The following is a 23,189-nucleotide window of genomic DNA, read 5'->3' as shown; positions in this document are numbered from 1 at the left end:
AAAATGTGTTTTATGTACATCAAAGCCAGAACTTGTAAAGGTTAATTGAGAGCTGATTTCTTGTTTCTACTGACTGCATTTAACAAAACAGCTAATTAAGTTGACTTTTAGAATAGTATAGGTAATGGGTAGCATTAATGCTGCCATCAAGAAAATTTAAAAAAATCTTTTAATATTGGCATATTTTGAATCTCTTTTTCAGATCTGAAGTGGACTTTACTTACCCATCACACTGTCAGGAATCTCCTTGCAAAGAGAATGTGGTACCTCAGTCTGTTTACTCGAGTCCAAGCATGAGCAGGTTAACCTATGTCTCTGCATCCGGCAGCACCCGTAAGAACTCAGCAGTGACGCATAGTCCAGAGACATCCTGGGTAAGGAAAAAACCAGCACCTCCCCCTTACCCCTAAACCAAAATTTATAGGTCAAAGTAATTCTAAATTAGAAAAGCCTGAAGGGTTTTCAAACAGTTTAGGATGTGCTGTGCATAGGGAGAAGGTATTCTTCTTTCCAGCTTCTGAGCTATGTGGAAATTCGAGTTTTGGTATCAACTGTGCTAAATGCGCACACTCTAATAAATACAAACATAGTAAAACAATCAAAGAACTAGGAACTTTTGAAAAAGTTTGGGTTGATGTATTTTTTCCTTAATTTCTTTTCAATAGTTTCTCATTAAGTCATTCTGTTCTTGGAATGTGCTGCAGTATTCCAGTAGTATTTTGCAGGATCTATATTGTTCTCATCATACCTGAGGCTCCCTTGCTGTTCAGCTTCAGCTGTTGGGAGAATAATTTTCCTGGTTTGTTTTTTTTTCTGGAGAAATATTTATAAATACATAATGTAGCTTGCACTACTTTTTTCGGGACTGAAACTATAATTTTCTACCTCTGACAGTCATTCTGACTGTTTTTATTGGTTTAGAAGAGAATGCGCGCTGAGGGTAAAATTTGTGTTCAGACTTGCATTCTTGCCTTGATTAAAATAATTGGCAATCTTTTATCTGAATTTGTGCATTCCTTGTGTTATATTTGCCCAATTATCCCATCATCAAAAAAACCAAACAATATTAAAGGTAGCAGCAATTTTAATTGAATAACTTAGAATATATAAAATCGGATACACTTGAAATATTGATAACATAATTTGGTTAAAATAAGGGATAATTTGGTTCCAGTAATAGTGCATAAGCAAAAAATAAATAACCATGGGGTACGGACTGCAGGATCCTTGGGCCCCTGCCACCTCACATACAAGCTTGTCAAGTGAAAATTCCCCCTTTTATGCCATGTGTCAATGCCATCTCCTCCCATTTTCAATTAATCACACTTCTACCTCTGCCTCATCACCACCTTTACCACGCATGCTCCACCACTCTTTTAGGTGGTTGCACCACTCCTTGGGGGTCGTCTCTGATGAAGGCCTCTCCTCTTCTTCAATGTCCTTTAATCTCATATAATTAACATTTTCCTGGCACCCAATCAGATTTTCCTTTCTTTCTGTTAATTTTTAGTAACTGTTATCTCTTTCTTTTTCCTGCCTTGAGCATCTGCAGGAAAGTGGTGGGGTGGAACCCCTCCTCTCCCTTTCTTTCTTGGCATTACACTTTTTAACTGTTTTATTATTTCCAAATATTAATTACTGTATCAATATTGATTACTGTTTCAATTTTGTCAGCATGAATCATACCTATTTAACTACACGTGAAATCTGGAATCTGTTACATATCCCCCTTTCCAAAGTGGCCTGATGTTCTAATTGTGGATGGAATTTTAAAAACAGACAGATAAAACCTGAAGAACCTTTCTAATTTACATGCATGTCTGTGTAAATATGAGTGCTTATTCCAGCTATACCCTACCTGTCAAAATGGCAGGTCTCTGGACTTCAATGATTTCTTGTGAGCACACAAAGAAAATGTCTGTATCAGTGCATTTTCATGCATCTCAAATCCTTTTCGGTTACTGATTTGGTTGAAGACCATTCAGTTTTTTTGGTTTTTTTTAATCTGTCTAGCATGTCTGGTGTGTTGTCAATGCTGTTTTGAACACAAATCTAAAAATACAGCACCACAGAGACCACTGTGGAGAAAATCAACTCCATCTCAGCCAAACCCAGTAGAATGTGTCTTAAGGATAGCAGACAGGTTGATGCTGCAGGTTTTCTTTTTCAAGGTGAGCAGTCACAGTTAAAAAAGTAAAACTTCAGACAAGACAAACTGGATTATTTATATTGGATGGCAGTCCCAATAATGATCAGACAGGAAAGTTTCCAGGCAGTACAGAATTAGGTGTGTCTTATGTACCCTATTGCTTTTCTTAAATATGTGATACTGCATGTTATATTTGTTTACTAGGATGAAAATGCTGGTGAACTGAGCACAACAATAATTCAGGCCAGCCCAGTTCCTCTGCAGGAACATAGAAAAGAAAATCTAGAAGACCGCTCACGTCAAAGAAATAGAAAAAAAGCAATACTTAGTATTGACCAGGAACTAGAAGAAAATGGACTTGCTGGTCTTCAAAGAAAACCTCATAATGTACGGGACCAAGAACTGGCCAAAGAAGGTTTTCTGAGGATGAATCAGCTTCCTTTTATTCCTTCAAATGTACCAGCAAATCATGAAGAGCTAGACCATGTTAAATCAGCTTTACCAAGTAAACTCTGCACCTTTCCGCCACATTCTGTCAACATGGATGCACAAGAACTGTGTCAGGATCAAACAAACAAAGCACAGAGACAAGGATTGCCTGTTTATTCTGGATTAAACACCTGTTTGCCATGCAAACAAAACTCATCTGGTGAACAGCATGTCCATATATCAACTGTTAAATCCCATGTCACTACCTCTGAGAGTCAAACAATTTCTTCTTCTGTCCCCACCTTGCTTACAGGGCATTGTCTCGCAACAACTCCATTTGCACAACAGCATCTGGGAGCTAAACAACCTCCAGGAAATGCAGTTCTGTCTCATTTTCATGGCTGCAACGCTGCAGGTTTTGGCCTTTCAGCAGGGCTTCCTTGTTCTGGTATCCCAGGAGGACATATTGAGAATCCACTTATGTTAGGAATTCCTTTAGGTTCAAGTATTGGTCCTGGCTTTTTGGGTGCAGCTTCACTTTATAATCCACACAGTACTTCATGGAATAATAATATCTTAAATGTAAAACCATGTACTGGACAACCTCTTGGAGCTGGGGGAAGGGAATGGGAGTTGTCAAAGTCACCTGGTATTGGTGAGTGTGATTTTTATAGTGTGTTTGAAATACAGCTGTGGACAGGAATGGTGATAGTGATGTTGCTTAAGTTATAGTTAATAAAATTAGGATGGTACTAATTGTAACTGCAATTATTGTTTATGCAAACCCTATTACTAGTTTTCCTTGTTTAATGTTATTCTCTGAATGTCTATTCGTAGAGCTCCCCCAATGGTCTTAAAAACATTTCTCAGAATTTCAGCATTCTTCAATATTAAGTCGTTTTGTGTTTGTGTAAAGGATCTAGAACTACCTTTCATAGGAGGAAGAGAAATCCTAGCTGCAGTTTTAGCCAAGACAAGTCATGCTCTTGAAATTCCATTGTGTTTTATCTGGAAAGTAGAGGACATTTCTATTTCCTGCCTAATTTGGTATTAGCAGTCAGTGAAGGCCAAAACTCATAAGAAGTTTGAACCCCTTAGAGGTTGAAACTGTTTGCTGGTTATGAAGGAAAAGACAAGCTGCCAGGTGTCCTCTGTCCTTTCTGCTCTTACTTTGTATCTAGGCTTAGCTCTAAACCTAAGCAACCCAAATTACTGTTTAATTTTAAAAACTTATTTTAACCTACAATCTTGCTGTATTTTTTTTTTCTGGCTAATTCTTTCAGCCTAAATGACAAGTAGTGGGGTTGAAGATTTGAATCTGTGACAGAGCTTGTTTATTGATTGTTCCAAGTCATTGATCTTAGTGCATTTTAAAATAGTGAAATACTCCTTACTTATTTTTATACTAACAAGATTTTGTAATAGTAATGTTCAAATTTTCTGAGTTAGGCTAGTGCTGATTAAATTGTGACCACTGAATGTTTTATATTAGGTCTATATATAAAAATATACTTTGTGGGTCTGTATGGAATGTGCCATTTCCATAAATATTTGTTTGTGTGACAGTAGAACTTTAAGGTGCAAATTAGAAATGATTGAAATTTCAAATTTCATGCTTATGGAAAATATCCTTATGAGAACTGTAGGAGTCAAACATTTCCTCACCATAATGAGGCATTTGTCAGATGAGTTCATAAATTTGGTGGCAGCCTGAGTGCTGATTTGCTTCTGAGTACTTGTAACTAACAGGAGCATATTTTCTTCCAAAGGACATATAAAAGTCCCCGAAGAACTGAAGTTCCCTAATGCCTGTTGTGTGGGAATTGCATCTCAGACGGTTCTTAGTGTTTATAATCCAACTGACCGGTGGTTGCAGGTCAACATTGGGATACTCAGTGTTTCAGTTAATGGGGAAAGGGTAAGACATTTTTTCTTTTTCATAAAACTGATTAATACTGTCATGTTACCAGATATCATATGTAAAATTAAGACCATCTTTACAGATCTGTGATTTTTTTCCCTGTTTTATGATTAATATGCACAAAAGCAATGCTACTTTCTTTAGCCAGGCCACCTGACTTCCTCCAGCAAGCAGACTTTGTGAGGTAAATGCCACATGAGGTTATTGATCTGTAGAATTATATTGTGTGCATGAAATGTGGAAGGTTTGAGTTTATGGGTTATTCATTCCCACCTTTGTGTATGCAAGAAAGGTCAACCCTAGGCCAGAAAACATCCATGCTGAGGACTGTAACTGCAAAAACATTTTTGTCAGTTTGCTCCTCTTTTTCTTGAAATCAGGAGATCTTGAGTGATGGAAAATGAGCAGGTTTTTTAGAAGCCTTCTAGAGCAGGCTTCAAGCTAGATGGGTTGTTCTGTGGGTTGTAGGTAGCTTGTAGGCCGTACGTTGGCTGTCTTGCACTTCAATTTTGTTAAATTCTATATAATTCTGTTATCATACTAATAAACATCTTGAGAACTTGAGAATGAGTTAGATTCAAGGTCCATCAGAAGGATTTAATTTCATTTATTGATGAATACACTTAATAGAGAAGAAGATAACAACAGAACAAGCATAGGATACTCTGAGCTTCTGGCAGTTTGATACCTGGTAACTTTAGTTAGCTGTTATTTTTGTTCTTACTAGTTTTTGGTATAGTGCTCTTTATCTAGCTCATCTGTTGGAACAATGCAATGTTGTCCACAGTTCAGTTCAGCTGTAGATTGTATCAAGTATTGCTTTTTTCTTTTTTAAAATATGGTTCATGCTGGTTTTATTTGGTCCATATTACTGAGGAATAGCAGACAATTATTTGCTTTAAATATTGCATGTTATAAGTCTTAGAAATCCTGATCCCTTCTCTCAGGTATATTCTTCCTGAGCAGATGTAGCATGTGCCTTTCCAGGAGTATGATTTCTGGTTTTGATCTTGTTTTCTTAGAATGCTTCCTCTTTAAAGAACATCAGGCCACAATTCTGTGTGCTCCTGTGTGTGTATGTGTGTGTGTGTGTATATATATGTCTGTGTGTGTATATGAGAATAAGGATTTGTTGCATAATTTTCTAATCAGCTTCATAGAGCTTTTCTGCAGCTCCTGTAACCAGCGATTCTGTTGGATCAAGAGGTGATTTTTTAAAATGAAATTGCTTTACAGTTGTTTCCATGAATAAATATAGGCAATTGTTTGCACAGTGTGATTAAAACCAATGTTTTTTCAGTCAACTCTGAGATACACTGCTGTTCTTTCTCAAAAATTAGGGTTTTACTTAATAATTTTCCCAGTGTCAATCTTTGACTAGATGGTAGAAAGAAACCTCAGCATTTTTCAGGTTGACTTGTCTGTTTAAATTAAAAGAAAAGGCCTGCAGTTGAGCAAGATGCAAATGGGCCATGGATATGAAAATGCATTAATTAAATGGAGAAAAAATATATACAAAATGTCTGTGTTAAGCAGCCAGGTAACCATGGTATTTGGGAAGGAAATGTCTTCTGGTAAAAGGCCTATTTGAAAATGACAGATATTTTTTGTTTTTCAGATGGATCCTATGAAATACCCATGTTTGGTTTTCAAGAATAAAACCATTGTAGGACCCTACTCTACCAACGACCTGAAAATACTTTTCTTACCTTCCCGCTCGGGGATCTTCCAGTGTATCCTCAATGTTTCATCTTGGCCGGTTTCTGCCGATGCCGAGACAATCGTTCAGGCAGAAGCTTTGGCAAGCAGGGTAGTTCTGACAGCAGTTGCTGAAAATCCTAATTTAGAAGTAAGTTGCTGCTTATTGTGGGTCTTTCATTGTTGCAATTTTATGAATAATTTAATGACACTGGAAAATACCTGGAATTTCATATGTTTTGAGTGAGAATAGAGGAAATTTTTGAGAAGCATGTTGTTATCTGGGAAGTTCCAGTTGTGCAAAAGCAGCCAGCTAGAAATGAAGGCTTCTGTGTGGAAAGAATAAATTTAAAATTACTTTTTTGTTGTTAAAAGATCGGGCATTACTTTTTCATTGTTAAGACCTTAAACATCTGATGCTTACTAGGTATCTGCTGTGTTGGATTGGGAATTTATTGTAACAAAAAGCATTTATTTCCAATTGTAAGGATTTCTTTATTTTTTACATCAAGTAGGCTTTGTCTTGGTTTCTCACTACCACTAGCTTGATTATAATTGTAGAGAATATTTTCTTATTTTGGACTAATTAAAAATTAAAACTAAGTGCATGTGTAAAGTGCTTTTGTCTTGTGTCTTATCATGAAGAACAACCAGGTGGGAGAGTGTGACATTAATAATTAAATGTGGCTTCATATAGTTCTAGATTTAAGAGTATGGACAGGCATAAAAAGGCTTGATGATACTTCTTGAGGTTCTTGAACAAATTTCATGATAGTCTGTGACACAGTTGGTAGAAGTAAAATTTTCAGTCATCAGCCACAATGGACATTTTCTTTTCATTTATGGTGGTCTTTTAACTTGCTTTGGGCTAATTATGTGTTTTGAAGTAATGAATGCACACAAATTGGTATAATTTTTAATGCTTCTTCCATAAATTTTTATTTATTTTTAATGCATTTTTTAGTTTTTCACGTGTAGTCCATTCTCCATGTTATTCATAGTATATTCAAACTTGTGTCATTTTCAAATAAAATATAAACCTTGTGCTCAATCTCTGCATGTTGTTATATTCCTGAGATTGGAAAAAGAACCAAATAAAAGCTGTATTTTGCTGCAGATCATTACACTTAAGTGTTTTTAAGCTAGCAAAAATTAACTGTCCCTTATTTTCTTAACTTTCAACTTGCTGCAATGTGTTTTTAACTATCTGAAACTGACATTTCTTACTTGCTAGCAATAATCATGGTTTAAACTTACTTTTAATTTGAATTATCCAAAATAATTTGGTTGTATGCTGGATTTTGGTGGATAAACATTGCACTAAGATTGGCTTAATTGATTGAGGTGAAATGCATGGGAGATAGCCAATTGGCTGTAGCCCCTTCTAATATCAAAGAAAACATGATTCTTAGACTGTAATAGTTTGTATTTTATGTGGATATAGTGTTAAGAGGGTGGAATAGATGAGAAACATCCTGGTACTTTTGTAGGGTAGGGTGTTTTGAAGGTTTTCCTTTCTTCTAAGTTCTGCTTTGTTTTAAAACCAGGTGGAAACAGGAAAAGGAGATTGCCTGGATTTTGGTGACTTGCCTTTTGGCAGTTTGAAGGCTCTTCCCCTAAAACTTATCAACAAAACCCATGCTTTTATGCCAATTAGACTTATTATTAACGCAGTAAGTACAGTAAACTTCTGTATGTGAGAGTTAACATCTTGTGATACTGAATTTTAGTACCCAAACACTTTGTTGCATATCATTAAAAAATATATCTTGGACACTCGATGTAAGACTTCCCAAGAAGTCTTTTGTTAGTCAGGAAATAAATAGTTTTTGCAGGGTGGTAATTTGATTCTGCTGTAATGGTACCAATAAAAATGCTTCTGGGATAGGTGTGTGGGGTTTTGTTTCATGTTTCAAAGCTACAGCCTAATTTTGATTTTTTTTTTTTTTCCAAGCCACTTGGATCATTCAAAACTTGTCTTGCATTTCTCAGCTTTGTCAGCATTGCTGTTACTGACAATAAGAGATTTAATACTTGTAATACTTTTCTTTTTTTGACAGAATGCAGTAGCCTGGAGATGCTTCACCTTTTCCAAGGAACCTGTTAATACTTCTAATGAACAAATGGATGCAGTTTCCCAGACAGCAGCTCCATCAGTTGTAAACCATGTGATACATGCAAGCTATGATGGGCAAGTGAGTAGTTTGTAGTTGGTCAATTCTTCTTGTTACTTGCTGTCTGAAATGACAGTGCTGAATATTTGAGTTCACAGTAATGATTTTTGGGCAGCACACCTTTTGCATGTTCAGGTTTTGTGGGTGTTTTGTTTTCTCCTCTCAATAATTTTCTCCCTTCCTTAAGGTGAGTCAACCAATTTCTTTTTCAGGATCCTGAAGCTTTAACAGTTTGGGTTCTGTTCCATGCACCTAAGAAACAAATTTCTTCTTCAGGTAAAGTAACTTGATTTTCATTTTGGCTAAAACAGATTTGACTTTCAATGTATACGTTTTAGAATTGCAGGAACAGGCTGCAAACTTGAAACCATGTTTGGTTTGTGTGTGCTAATATTTCAGGTATCATATTCATTTTTAGTAACTGTAGGAGGCAGAATGTCTCTGTGTCTTAATCCTTTATATATTACCAGGGACATTTTTACTTAAGTATGAAGCTGTACAAAGCTTGTACTGCAAGATGCCTGGAATTTGTGTTTAATTAAGTAAAAGGAGTTAAGCATCACTTAAGAAAACATTGCATTAATTGCAAAATAGATAATAAATTTGAAGAAATCTCTGAGTTGTTCTGACTTGCTGAATAGAAAACAGTATATATATCAACTAGCTCAGCTCGTGTGGTAGGATGAGTTTTTTTGTTTGCATTAGTGACAATTTCAGTCACATATGACAAAAAGGTAAAACTCTTAAATAAGGTCCTGTTAGACTTTATTTTAAAGAGGAAAAAAAGTGTTGCAGGAGTAATGGGAGAGCTGTTATTCTCACTCCATTAATATGTTAAGATTGAAGAGTAGCTGAAGGTGAGGTGTGCATCTATAGGAATGGCCTTTGCTGTTGGCACACTTGCTTTTGCTACTCATGAAATTGTTCCTAGATTCCTTGGGTCCAGCAGAGGAGTTCCTGGCAAGAGTGGATGTGGAAGTGGATAGTCCAGGACCTAGCACTGTGATTAAAAGTATTTTTCTGAGAGCAAGAGCTGGAACAGCAAGGATCCGTATTCCAAAGGACTTACAGGTTTGTGTGTATTTACAAACTGTATTTCAAGAACAGTTTGCCTCTCCTAGCCTCTTACTTTTGTAATGTTTGGTTTTATTACATATGTATATATACAGATATACACTTACTTTATTTTTGCAGAAAATACGTCTGTCTGCTAGTGTGGATTCAACAGTCAAGCAGCAGCTGCCATTGGTAAATTCTGGAAACATTAGTGTACATTTGAAAGTTCAGGTAGGTTGGCTTTTCCCTCTTGAAATCATGATTTTTGTGCTGTTCATATTGTACTGAAGCTAGAGCTGAGCCTTGGAATTTTTGCTCAGCTCTGTGGTTTAATAAAAACGTCACAAATTTACATATAGGGAATGAAAAATGGCAAAGAGATTTGCTTACTTTTTTAGAAAAAGCTTATGGGTGTTCTTTTGCTCAACTTCAGTTTTATTTGTTATAACAAACATACTTTTATGATTTTTACTAAATTTTAGCTAAAATATTTGTTATATGTAAAGGTAGTGAAGCCTGTGCTGCACAGCAGGTGTTAGTTAGCTGGTAAAGCCTGCTTAAGGCAAAGATGAATATTAGCATTGGGAAACATCTGTATTTTCTAACAAAACTGCAGTAGTTTTTAGTGTACATCTTGCCAACTCAAAGTGAGTTCTTTTCAGATACGCAATGTCTTTACTTGACTTTTTTGAGAATCTATGGAAAGTGTGGTTCCAGACTGAAAGATAACTAACCACATTTGATACTTACATTTCAAAGTCAACAGAAGGAGCACTTGGTTCCATTTTACAAAAAGAGATGTGTTGGCCCATCATTTCTAAGATCAGAGGCTGTGGAAATAGGATCTATGACCCCTATCACAAATGCCACTTTAAGTGATGGTACTGGGTGCTGATTGATAAAGTGTTGACAACTCCAGGTGTATTCAGATTGTCTGAATTGCATGTAAAACAGGTGCAGAACCAAATTGTATTACATTTTGTAGAAGGATTTAATCCCTTAAAAAAATAGGTAACTAACCCTCCCTTTTTCCTTTGCCTGCTTTCAGACATCAGATCAGGGCAGCTGCTTTGCTGCTAAACCTGAGGACCTTTTCCTTTTTCCTGGAGAAGAACAAGTAGTGACTGTCCAGTTTTTTCCAAAAAGCACAACAACTACAGAAAGGTAATATAACTGATTCTGTGCTGCATGTGTTAAACTGAACTACCTTTGACCTTAAGGTAATGAACAAATTGAAAGTTTCACCCATATGAGAGTGTTTGACTTCAGTTGTTATCATGAGAGTTCTCATCCATTACAAAAGGATTTTTGTTAATGTTCACCTTTTCTATAGAATATCTCCCTCTTACAGGTGTGTATAGCAAAATGAATAGATAACATTTCCTATCAATAAATACTCTAAGACTTGTTTAGTGTAAATAAACAGAGTAAATCCCTGTGGCCCTTTATCTGGTAATTATTTCAAAAGTACAGCAAAGCTTCAAAATACTTAGCTTCAGCAGCCCCTTCAGTTGCTTCCCTCTTTCTCTCTGCTGAGGCAAGGGAAATGTTATTTCTGTTTTACATGTGAAAAATGTCAACAACAGATCAGGATCCCAAGTATTTATTTGTCTGCTGTAATCAAATAAAAGTTTGTTAGGTACAACACTAATGTACAAGTTCCTTTTGCAGATGGATGAAGCATTCATAGTTTTGCTCATTAGCTCCTGTTGAACTTCATTCTGCAAAATAAACTTGATTGGTTCAAGTGACAATTAGGATGTCATGTAAGAGTCTTTGGCAATGACTCATTTCTCCAGAGCAGCTTTCCCTCTTGCTACATGATTTCCAGTTTCTGCAAGAATGGACAAAGGAGTATCTTCAAAATATGTTCAGTTCACTGGCTAACTTAACCAGGTCTCACCAGTGCATTTAAATTAAACAATGAAGTTCTGTGCTAGTGACAGTATAATCCTATTGAATTTTTACAGGCTTGAGGTACTCAGGAGGTTTGGAAACTTGGTAATCTATGTCCAAGTGCTGCCTAAAGACTAATAAACTAACTGAGGCAGTAACCAGGGCCATGTTCCCTGCTGATGGGATTCAGGGCTTTGTCAGCAGGCATCATAGGGATTCTGACAGCTGACAGCTACAATGGAGGTTCTTGAGTTTTTTTTCTTGACTTGAAATCTCTCAGTGCTATAACAAATGATTCAGGCTATTATTTAAAAGCCAGATTTCCTTCCTTGGTGCTCCTGGTTATCTCACACTTGTAAAAATTCAGTAAAGTTTCTTTTGGCATTCAAAAGGCATCTCTTTAATCTACAGTCAGACTTTGTTTCTTTCTAAAATTAGTGTGTCAAAATAATTAGAAATTAGTATGGACCAAAAATACTTTTGAGCTGTAGTCTCTGAAATATTTATCTGAATAATTTCCAGATGAAATACCCAGAAGACTGTGTGAGATATGTGAGGCATATGTACTTACAGCCCAAAGGATGTAAATGTAGGGCTATACCTAAAGCTGGCCTTTGTGATAAAATAAAAAGAAGTGTTTATATTTTTGCCTTAAGAAGGTAGTTTTAAAAATGCCTATCTGTAATATTTTTTCAGTTATGTTTTGATTTCATCAGCTAATCTTGTTCAATTGTGGGATTTAAATTTATGCATTTATTTTTAAAGTATCTTGAAAATCCTTGTGCTGCCATCTGGGCCTCAGTTTGAAGTGACGATAGAAGGTGAGGTAGAATCTGGGCAAAACAGACCTGTGTCTACACCTGCTGGGTGCTCAGACATTCCACCCATCCTCTCCAACAAGCAGTTCATTGCCTGGGGAGCAGTATCACTTGGATCATCAGTGTAAGTATAAGTTGGATGGCTGTTCATATAGAATATCATGTTAAGTATTTTATATTGCACTTATTTGAAATAAAATTTCCCATTCGCATTGATAATTGGCAGTAATTTGTTCTGTGCCTCAAGTGAAAGAAGCAGTATATTGCAATTATTTTTCTTGTGCACAAAAGTTTTGGAAACAAACTGATCTTGTTGGAGCTTTGTGTGTTCTTGAGGACTCTTCAGTTATGATTAGAATATCTGGTTCTGTAAGTTTAGTGTGTCACGTAAGTAGAAATGAGGAGAAAAGTATTTTTCAATTAAGTGGATAGAAAAATTCTGTTGGTTCTTTTGATACCTATCTCTTGCAAGAGATTAATTATGCTTCATCTCATCCATGACAAGGAACAGAGTCCAGTCTGTGTAATGTAATTTGACCATCTGAATAGCATGAGCTGTTGATTGATTTGAATGTATTTCAGGGTTAAAACTTCTAATGTGGAGAGTCTGTTTTGCCCCTAATTATGTGTTATTTTATCCTTCAGGCTACTTCTTGTCCACACTTTTTTATTTTCAAGTTTACAGGTTCAGTATTCCATGCTTTAGTGAAACTGTTCCTAATTGTTAGGATATTCTTTGATTCTTTTATATGTAAAGTCTGCAAGTTTTACAGATCTCTGAACTTCAGTAATTATTACTTGAAGGACTAATCCACTGTTGGTTGATACTGAACTTTTTGAGGACTCTAATGATGTTCCTGGTGGTTTAAAATCAATCCATGTTTGTATCCAAGAATTGTTTCTGATAGCTGCATTTCTGTGTTTCTGGTTTGTTAAGGTGTAGTGTGCTTCTAACAGTAGTTTTGGTTATTTGGTGTTTGGGAATTACTGCTTCTTTACTGTATGCTGCAATGTTTTTATTTTCTGTTCCTCCTGTAAATCAGTGTTGAGGAACCCTTGGTTTTAGGAAGCTGAAATTATTTCTGTAATTTTGTTTCAACAGAGTACAAAAGAGTGTCTGCCAGTGTTGATAGAGGGAGGTTTTGCTCTCTCTGTCCTCCTCTTTAATTCCAACTGCATGATCTGTTCTCTTATGTTGTAGCAGTTTTAGGGTTTGTCAAATTCATCTGCCAATGTTTTTTGACTTGTTAAAATGACAAAGGCACTTGCTTTTGCTGGAGATGTTTCCTACCTCTGCTGAGGAAAGCTCTGAGTACCAGAAGCCTGGTCAATGCTCGGATGTATCACAGAGAAAAAAAATATTTCAATCAACCTGATTCTGTTAAGGGACCGTAACTTTCTGTGTTGCTATTACATTGAGAAGTACATGAGAAGGAAAAGTTATCCTGAATTTAGTTCTTTACAACTGTTCCTGTGAATCTGGGCCAGACAACTCACGAGACTTTGTTTCTGCATAACTAAGTCTCTCTGGATAATCTCATCATAACTGTGTCCTGAAGTGGGGATTTTTATGGAGTTTTTGTATTGATACAGTTGCTGGTTTCTTTGAAAGTTCAGGCTGTTAAGTACAGTACTTGAACTTCAGAAAAGTATATATTTTTTTAATATATATGTATATTTGGGGATTGTTTTGCTATGAGTATTTGTGTGTTTTGGTGTATAACAGTATAGGATGTGTAAGTTTGATAATACAGAAATAACTTTTTATTTAACATATTTTATTGTACCAAGAGGTGATTTTTTTCCATTAAATGACTTCAAAATTGACTGTCCCAGTTCCATTGTTTCCATTAATTAATATATGCAGTTAATTTGTATTTGCTGTAAAATCTAACCAAATGTATTTTTCAGACAGAAAAAGTTAATTCTAAGAAATGACTCTCCATCTGTGACCCAGCATTTAAGGTTGTTGATAAGAGGCCAGGATCAAGACTCCTTTCAGGTGCCTGCCATTAAAATTTCTCTTTAGTGTTTATGACAGTTACCAGGCTATGTTTATAATGAAAATGTTTTTGCCCTGAAGTGTTAGCAGCCTGTATTTGTTTTGAGACTGCCAAGATGAGTGTGGTAGCAGAGCTCGAGCTGCACTGTTATCCTTGGGAGCAGCTGAAATAGGAGTGCTGGAGCAAACTGGAGCTCAGTTTACAGCTCTCTAAGCCGCTGTTTCACAGCAGAGTCAGTACTTGGTGGAGTGGTCCATCAATGGCTCTTCTTGCAGGAGGAAGTCTAGATGAGGATAGAAAAACTGGAATTAGCCTTTAGGAATTACCATGGCTAATAGGTCTTTTTGTTATTATCCTGCATTGACTTATATCCCCTTTTCCCTCAAATGTTCAGATTTTTTAAATTTAAAATCTTATACTGACAGAGAATTCATGTACTGCTGGTAAAGTTCAGCCTTGACAGGTTGGGGATTGAGGACAAAAAAATCTGTCTAAACTGAGAGGCATTGACGTGTTCATTATGGGAATATAAAGCATCTTGGACTTTGTCATTTCATTGCATATTAAGCATTACAACTTTAAATATGCCATTGTCCGAGAAGTTAATGGAGTTCAAAGAGGTTGATTGATTCTTCCTTCCTAGTGTAATAAATTTTACTGCCATATTTTTTTCTATTATAGTCACTCAGTTCTGATGTCTTTGTTTTTATAGCTGCAAAGTATATTTGGATCAGAGCAACGCTTAACCAGTAACTGGGAGCTCAGAATGCGTCCCAAAGAAGATACTAACATATACCTGATGTTTACACCCACTCGAGTAACTTGCTGCTTTGCAAAGCTGGAAATCAAACAGCTGGGGATTCAATCAAAGCCAGGAATTAAGTTTACTGTAAGAGTCCCAACATAACTTTTAAAAATTTTAAATGTACTTTTTTCATAATTATTGAAAATCTAGCATCGAATAGGTGTTTCTGTCAAAAACCTGAAAATTCAAGATACATATTATGGACATCTGTATACTTGTTAAAGTCATATGGGCACTAAATTTTATGCTTTGAACATGAGTATCAATTTTGCATGTAATTCTGTCCTTTGAGAATGATGAAATATTTGATGTACTATATTAAAAGTAGCCTAAGATTTTAACTCTAGAAGTGTTAAAAAATCTGAATTTGTCTTGTTCTATAGGTAGATCTTAAACAAACTTGGAAGTAGAACTTGAAAATGATTGAGTAAATTTAAGCTTTTCTATTTCTTGCAAGGGCTTTTCAGTTCACATTTTTAACATTTTCATTTGTTTTTCTGTAAATCTATATAGTTTACCATAGTTGTACATAAATGTGTTTTACTAAGAAGCTTCTTTCATTTGAAGGACTTTGTTTTTTTGATGGCGGGTTTTGTTTCTCTCCCAGATACCATTATCTGGATATGGAGGAACAAGCAATATAATTTTAGAAAATGTTAAAAAATTGTCAGATAGTTTCTTGGTTACACTGGAAGGCTCATTGTCTGCAAGATCACAGAAAGCTTCTTTCCACGTGAGAAACACAGGTTCCCGGGCTGCCTATGTTAAAGTGCTGTGCTTGGGAAACCTGCACACAAAAACAGTGATTGATCCTCAGGTTATGAGAGTGTCTCCAGAGCAGTTTGTACTAAGAGAAGGGACTCATGAAGTAAGTACATTGCTTTGTTTTGAGCAAATTTTATGAATTTAAATTAAATGTCATAATTGAAAATGTCTGACTAGTTCTTTATTAAAATCTTGCCTATTTTTTGTTATGTCCTGTTTCACTTTTATTGTAGTAATCTGTTGACTCATAGTCCAAACATTAATGCAAACATTAAGATTTTTTTTCCTCAGTGTCTTGTCTATTTATTTTATCAGGTGATCACTGTAACATGGAATCCAATGGAAAAGAGCTTCTCTCCAAGCATGGTGGTATCAACACTATGTCTCTTTTGGGGAGATGAAGTTTCTAGGCAGCAGTATCGTAGGTGAGATGTACTTTGCTGTTGGAACAGACAGATGTTTAATAAGGAGTTAAAGCTAGGGGTATGTGCTGCCACAAGCATGGTTTTAATGTGTTTCCAAAAAGAGCCAGAACAAGCTAAAATATGATGATGATATGTAGTGATCTAGCAAACCTTGCACGTGTAAGTTGTTGATGGGGGTTTGTTCATTTATGGCTTTGCTTACATACTATACCTAGAATCCTAGTTAAGGATTTTATTCTGTTTTAACTTACTTAAATTCAAGTGTGTTGGGTTTTGGGGAAATGTTTTTTTTAATGTATTGAAAGAGATCTGTGTTCTGTCTTGGTATCTCTTCTAATGTGTATGTAACTTGAATTTTTAAAGAAAAGTCTCATGAAAAGAATAGTGCTGAAATCCAGGAGTATTAAGTTTCAAACAAAGTTCATGTCTTGGTTTGCTGAATTCTGTTGACAAAGAGTGTGTTTGAGTAGGTGTGTATATGAGAAAAATAACATCCACATATGCTCATGACACACTAAGGAAACTGGTTAAGAATACCTTGCTGATCTTAAATAGTGGCCATGTTATTCTGCATTTCAGTTTGTGTAACTCAAACACGCAGAAATGGCATATTCTGCCTTCAGTGACAGAAGGTGCACTTGTGACTGTGCTGTCCATGGGGTTCAGTGTAATGCAGAACGTTCAGACTAGGTAGAGCAGTAAGGTGCTGATAATCATAATTCAGTGCAAAACTTCAAAACAGCATTATTTCATTATTGATTTTAAATGCTATTGCCTGACAATTTATGGAAGTCATTGTGTATATTCTTATCCAAATGAAGTGTTAAACACGTCTGGATTTAACTGCGTGGCTTTGAATAAAAAGCTTACGGAATAGCTGAGTTCCTGTCCCTGATAGGAAACTGGCTTATTTTAGATATCTTAGATGATGCTTGTTCCTGTTTTTTTGTATGAATTGTTTTGTGTGAGGCAATGCTCTCTATCTTGGAATCCTCCTTAAAGGGATGAAGTACTTAGGGAACACTTTTAGTCTACACATCAACAGAAAACCCGTGTAGAAGCTGAATACAACTACATAGCTATTGTTGGAAACTTCATTTTTTAAATTCAGATTGTGGATGTTATGTATGCAAAATGACTTGTTGATTTTATTGGTCAGCAGGCTGGCATATTGTTCTTGAAAGTAGTGGTCTAGCTGGTTTCTTGATTGGAGTTTTTCTAAAATCTCCCTTGATAACTTGAAAGAGATGTGTGTGTCTTGCAATGACTGAGTTCTCCAAGCCAGTCCAACCCCATTCTATAATTGTGCACTAGAATGAGAGCATGATTTAGGACTTAAAGGCAGGAATGTGAAATGAGTACTCTGCCTCATCTGCCAGCTTGTGCCCCAAGTTCCTTACTCCAAAATTATATATAGTCAGCAGCCAGTAAGTAGCTTAGATCTGAGAGTTAGTAGTGCTCAGGTATTCTTTCCTCCTCCATGGCCCTGACCTTATCTGAGTGCTGCATTTCCTCTTGCTGACCCATAGCTTCCCATTTTTCCCTGGACTATTTATATCCCTGTGCCTCTCAGTCTTTTCTGTTCCGTTGGCAGTCATGCTGTTGGCTCTGTGTTCCTGCTGTTGGCTGGCACCTGCTGCCACTCTGACATTGACTAGTCAATTTTTCCTCTCAAAAAACTTTCACTTGTAACCAAAATAGCATTCTCCTGCTTCCTGTGGTGATTGAAACATCACTCAGATGCCTGATGTACTTATCAAAAATCTAGGTAGGTGTGACTGACAGCAGAGAGCAAGTATGGAAAGACAAACATATGGTAACCATTATTTCAGTGTTTCCTTTTACTCTGCAGCAATAGAGCAGGTATTTCTTTAACCCTTTTAAGACTGTGTAAAGACTTCAGTTTTAAATGGATGCTCCCTGATTTGAACTTGGTGTAGTCAAGAAATGATGAAATGACAATTATGCTGGATTCTTAAGATTCGTATCAATCTTTTAAATTTGTTGTTTCTAGTACTTTGTTTAATTTAATGACTCCTGTTTACCTCTAACAGAGCTGTGATGTATAAAGCTGAGGTAGAACAACGCATCATCCCAGAAAACAACTTAGTGAGAAATGCTGTATTTGATGAAGAATTTCAAGGGGAGCAGCTTGTGACAGAAGGTAAGACTATGGCTTCTTAAAAGAAAAATATAATACTTGTTTTCATGTGGCAAATGTGCTTTTGGCTTGAATCCTAGTTACTTTTTCACTATTTTTTTTATAAATGTAGAAGAAAAATTCTGAATTTGGACAGTTGTACTGGGCAAAGCTTTGTTGTATTTTCTTTCCCCAGTCCAGCTGAGGAGGAGGTGTGATATAATGGCTTTGGTGGGCACCTGGCATCCAGCCAGGGTCAACCCATCACAACAGAATGTGCCTTTTTTCGTTTGGTATCTATTTATTTAAATGACTTTCTGTAATTTTCTCCTAGGAACATGAATCCCCAGTCTGTAAATATTATAGCATTAAAAATGCTGAATTTATTTGGAAAGTGTTTGCCTTATTAACTATTGGGAAAGATTCAGTTTGTTGTACACAGATATATTTGAAAATTAAGAGGCAGGCAACTTGACTGACATTAAAAAATATATATTCCTTCCTAAATAGCTTTTTCTTCTGCTTGTTAGTAAGAAATGCCTTAATAAGAATACAGTATATTGTAAAGGGTTCCTTAAAGCACCCCCCAAGTGTTCAATCCCACAAGTGTCATGAATAAATTTGCTGTCAAATTTATTCTTGAGCAAGTTATATTCACATGGAGCTACTGCAGCTGAATAAATGTGGTCTGTTTCTTTCCCTGAGTTGTATATTGTCTTTACTTGGAAAAGTAAAGACTTTTTTTATCACTCGTCTTAGTTGAGGTGAAATCCTGGTGAACATTAGATACTTGGGTTTTGGACTATCCTTTGAAATTGTTAAGCCAGTGTTGGAGAAAACTGTAAAAGCTAACTCTTAATTTGGCATAGAATCAAATTAGTATATAGCATTTGTGTAAAGGTGGAAATTATATTATAATATTTTTCTATTTTTTTATATGTCATATTTATTATATCTTATAATAAAAAGTATTAAATTGGTGTGTATTCAGATTTATATCTTGTATTTGATGTTAGTGTTGAGCTACACCTGATAGCTAAGCTTGCAGGAAGTAGTTTTGGAATGATCTAGGATTTCTTAGCTGATGGATTAATAACTAGGTCTATGTCTTAAATCTCTCTGGTGTAATTTCTGAGTATTATTGAATTGGTCTTACTAGAATTTCTCTATTACTCTCATTTTTAGTATGTGATGTCCCACGAGAGACAAATGATATCCATCTTTTCTATGCAAATATGCAAAAGGTTCTCCTTTCTGTGGTTGGATATTCTGCTTATGATCAGGATGGCTTTCAGCAGTCTACTGGACCCCAATTGGACAGGTACTGGCACCATAATTAGTATGTAAATATGTTTTTTTCTTGTGAGAGTGGTTAGGCATTGGAGCAGGTTGCCCAGAGTGGCTGTGAAGTTTTCATCTCTGAAGAAATCAGAAACCTGGTTGGGCAATGTCCTGCATTACCTGCTGTAGCTGCCCCTCCTTTGTGCAGGGGTGTTGGACTGGGTGATCTCCACGGGTCCCTCCTGATCTCCAGAATGAGTTGCACAGCCTGCTGTGAAACTCAACTTGCATTGCCTTATTTCTCTATGCAGTACTTGTTTTCTCTGTATATGTTTTTAAATTATTTTATATTATCTTCTGAAGATAATTTTTAATTTTAGTTCCTCTCATTCTAAGTGGTACCTTCCACTTCCCAACATTCTGTGAAAAAGCTGTGTCCTGGTATAGCTGCTGGACTATTTTATACTTAATGAAGAATTGAATTAAATTGTGGGCCCATGTAAAAAGTATTGTACTTCAGTAATAAAATTTTGAGAAATACTAAGAGAAGGCTGTTATAATTACTCATGAGATATTTTTTTACTGCTTTTGCCTAATGCAGTCTTATTTGCAGGTTGGAGAACTTTGTCACACATACTGCTGCAACTTTGGACGTTCTTCCTGTTAAAGGACCTCAGGGTACTTCTTTATCTGCAAAAACTAATGATCTAGCTCAGAATAAATCAGATGCTCAAGAGACTTGGGCTGTTACACCTGAGTATTTGATTTTGAGATCTCCTACTCTTGGTAAGTATTTTTTGAAGTTAATGAAATAGCCACTTAACTATTAGGATAACTGTGCTGCATAGGATGTTTGTAAGTGTGGATTGGCAGAAAATACTTGATTTTCATTGCTGCATCTCTGTATCTTGGGCATTTTTGTGAATTTTTGGATGTGTTAGCTTTTTTTTTGTGTTCCAGGTGAAACATCAGATACTAGACGTGTACAAATCCTCAACAATTCCAATCGAATGCTGGCATTTGAACTTTCATGGCCAGCTCACTGCCTTACTGTAACCCCACAACATGGAGATGTTGAACCAGGGTAAGTATATTTCCATAAGTTCCTTTATGTGTGAAAGTGTGGTGAGGTTTTGGAGGAATTAATTTTAGTTTAAGTGTGTAACTAGTTTAGGAATTTTAGTTGGTTTTTAGGAATTTACTTTAGTTTGCTTAGACTGCACCCTGAAACTATTTTAGCTCCAGGGTATAGACATTTTGTCAACTAACATGCAAATCTAGCTTTATTAGGACCTTATCCTTTTACAGTTGTGTATTATGGGAATGTTCTGCTGTCACAGGTATAATTACCTTGATGCCAGGAGTTTTCTGTGCCTGGAAATACTATTATTATTGCATAGTTTTTAAGGAGCTGAATGGCCAGTGAAGCTGAAGCCTTAAAAACCTGTTTTCACAGTAGTTTTTTGTGTAAAATTTAGCTGTGCATTTAAAAACAAAAAACTCTTCTGCCCTTCCCACAACCAAGAAACAACCCCCAAAATAACAGTTCTTCAACCCCCAAAATAACAGTTCTTCTAGAAGGCTTCTCTTCTGGGGGCTTAACATTTCTTTAGCAAATGTGCTGATACTCCTCACAACTTGATTTTGGGATTCTTTTTATTTGGAGAAAACTTGGTTTTACCATTCAACCTTTGGCTTCTCAGTATCTGTAGGTATGAAAATAATGACGAGCCAGTGTCAACTTGCCCATGCCTTAATTAGGGTATTCTTGGAAAAGTAGTCATAATATCATTGTATATGTATGACTTTTCACATATGGCAGCAAAGACTTCCACAATTTATGCTTGAAAGGTCTGCTCACCTCTCCCTTCTGAATTTCTGGTATTTTTAAGGTTCAGTTCAGAACAGCTTTAAGACCCTGTTATTAAACTATTCTCATCTTCCAAAAATAAAGTCTCCCACCAAAAAATAGGTTTTGCTTTTGTAATTATATTTCAGTAGTTGCTTTAACTTTGAAGATGTTTACCCAAAATACTTTCTCTTCAGTCCTGCCTGGCTGATTGCATTTTAAACACTTAATTTCATATTCATGTAGATGTAAATTTCTGGGAAACTTTCATCACTAGTGAGAACAGAATAGAGTTCCATGGAAGGGCTAGGATATCTGCCACTCATTGCAGATTCAGTCAGTGCCAAGAAAAATAATCTCAAAGAGCAGTAACAATGAAGGACTTTCCAGTAGCTGTGAAAGTAAGAACATACTGAGTGTCTCATACCCCAAATTCAAGATTGTCTGGATGATTTCTTACGAAGAGGGTACTGAAGGCCTTCTGCAAGCAATTTTATTGCAGTGTAGAATATTAAAATGTGTTCACTGGAAAAGAGTGAGCAGAATCCTCACATTTTGGGTCCAAGTAAGTAGTTTGGATCAAGAACAGAGGTCTGCAAGTAGGAAGCAGACCCATGGGAACAGCTGACTTAAGCACAGCAAGCTGCACTTGCCCAGTTCTCTATTTTTCATGACCATCTCCTCACAGTGCCAAGGGCAGTCAACCTGTCACAATAGGAGCCAGCCAGAATATTTTATACTCTGCACTGTGAGGGCTGGAGCCTGCAGAATTCTTGAACTGAGTTAGGCCATGAAAAGAGGTGATCTGATTTCTCAGTGATGGTGAAAGTAGATCCTGGGATCATGGCTTTTAAAGCTTAATATATGGCATATCTGAGCACCTTAGATTTAACTATCTGTAGAGCATCTTCACTTATCTACTATCTTAAAAGTGCATCCTTTTTTTGGGTGGGTTAGTGACAAATGTTGTAGATACTGATTCTAGTACAAGAGTCATGCTAGTTGATTTTTTTTTAAATTTTTTTTTTTTTTAGGGGCAGTACACTAATTCTGGTGAGTCCTAATCCATCACTTGCCACAAGGCCCGTATTAATTCCTTGGAGTGGACTAATCTATATCCATTGTGATAATGGACTAAAGGTATGTGGTTTACTTGGGACTTCAGGTTGCAACTTTTTATTTTACTTTGTCAGTTCTAATAAAGTTGCTGAAACCTTGTAGATTTGAGTCAGAAGCTCAGTCAACTTCCATTATTCTTTTTAATTTGTAAAGTTCTCATAAAGAAAAGTTGTCAAGATGCCATTTTGTAAACTGATTTTTGGTTCATTGATCTCTGAAGAAATACTATGATGTGAACACTAACTGAATTTCCAACAAAATTGCACCCACCACTGCCTTATGCATCATTTTCTAAAACATTAAATAAATATATGTAGATGTGCACACATAAAAGTAGTTTGTATCATATTGTAAAATAAAAAGTTAAAAGAGGGTATTGGACAAACTGCCATAGCTCCTTTTGAGCTCCCTTAAGGTAATCTTGACCTTCTGTATGACAGGTCAGGGATAAAGAATGTCTAGAACAGGTTCTGCCTCTTCATGGATTTTAATTCAAGACATTTTCCTGATAAAATTGAGGCATAGAAATAAAATTTATGAAGCCAACAGTTTTTCTTTTTTCTATGTAAGAGCAGAAGGATTCCTTGGTAATCTCTCCTAAAGAAAGAGACTTTTTTTTCTTATTTTTACAGTCAGTGTATGTTTTGAGTTACTTGTAACA

At 36.0% G+C, this 23,189-nt stretch overlaps 1 protein-coding gene across 1 annotated transcript in view; it reads left to right on the top strand.

The window, feature by feature from the left end:
• CEP192 (centrosomal protein 192) overlaps positions 1–23,189 on the top strand; it is a 72,450-nt gene that overhangs the window by 33,820 nt on the left and 15,441 nt on the right. The window contains exons 29-48 of the mRNA XM_077190284.1: positions 203–374; positions 2,354–3,233; positions 4,348–4,496; positions 6,118–6,348; positions 7,745–7,870; positions 8,258–8,392; positions 8,584–8,647; positions 9,303–9,442; positions 9,566–9,658; positions 10,476–10,591; positions 12,089–12,265; positions 14,053–14,143; positions 14,857–15,033; positions 15,557–15,817; positions 16,030–16,139; positions 18,194–18,303; positions 19,465–19,600; positions 20,174–20,346; positions 20,521–20,644; positions 22,444–22,549. Coding sequence (XP_077046399.1) covers positions 203–374; positions 2,354–3,233; positions 4,348–4,496; positions 6,118–6,348; positions 7,745–7,870; positions 8,258–8,392; positions 8,584–8,647; positions 9,303–9,442; positions 9,566–9,658; positions 10,476–10,591; positions 12,089–12,265; positions 14,053–14,143; positions 14,857–15,033; positions 15,557–15,817; positions 16,030–16,139; positions 18,194–18,303; positions 19,465–19,600; positions 20,174–20,346; positions 20,521–20,644; positions 22,444–22,549 — 3,571 coding nt within the window. The remainder of the gene's footprint in view (positions 1–202; positions 375–2,353; positions 3,234–4,347; positions 4,497–6,117; positions 6,349–7,744; positions 7,871–8,257; positions 8,393–8,583; positions 8,648–9,302; positions 9,443–9,565; positions 9,659–10,475; positions 10,592–12,088; positions 12,266–14,052; positions 14,144–14,856; positions 15,034–15,556; positions 15,818–16,029; positions 16,140–18,193; positions 18,304–19,464; positions 19,601–20,173; positions 20,347–20,520; positions 20,645–22,443; positions 22,550–23,189) is intronic.

This window comes from Agelaius phoeniceus, chromosome 1 (assembly GCF_051311805.1).
Source record: "Agelaius phoeniceus isolate bAgePho1 chromosome 1, bAgePho1.hap1, whole genome shotgun sequence".
Lineage (NCBI taxonomy): Eukaryota > Metazoa > Chordata > Aves > Passeriformes > Icteridae > Agelaius > Agelaius phoeniceus.
This window is presented reverse-complemented; position numbering and strand designations above follow the sequence as displayed.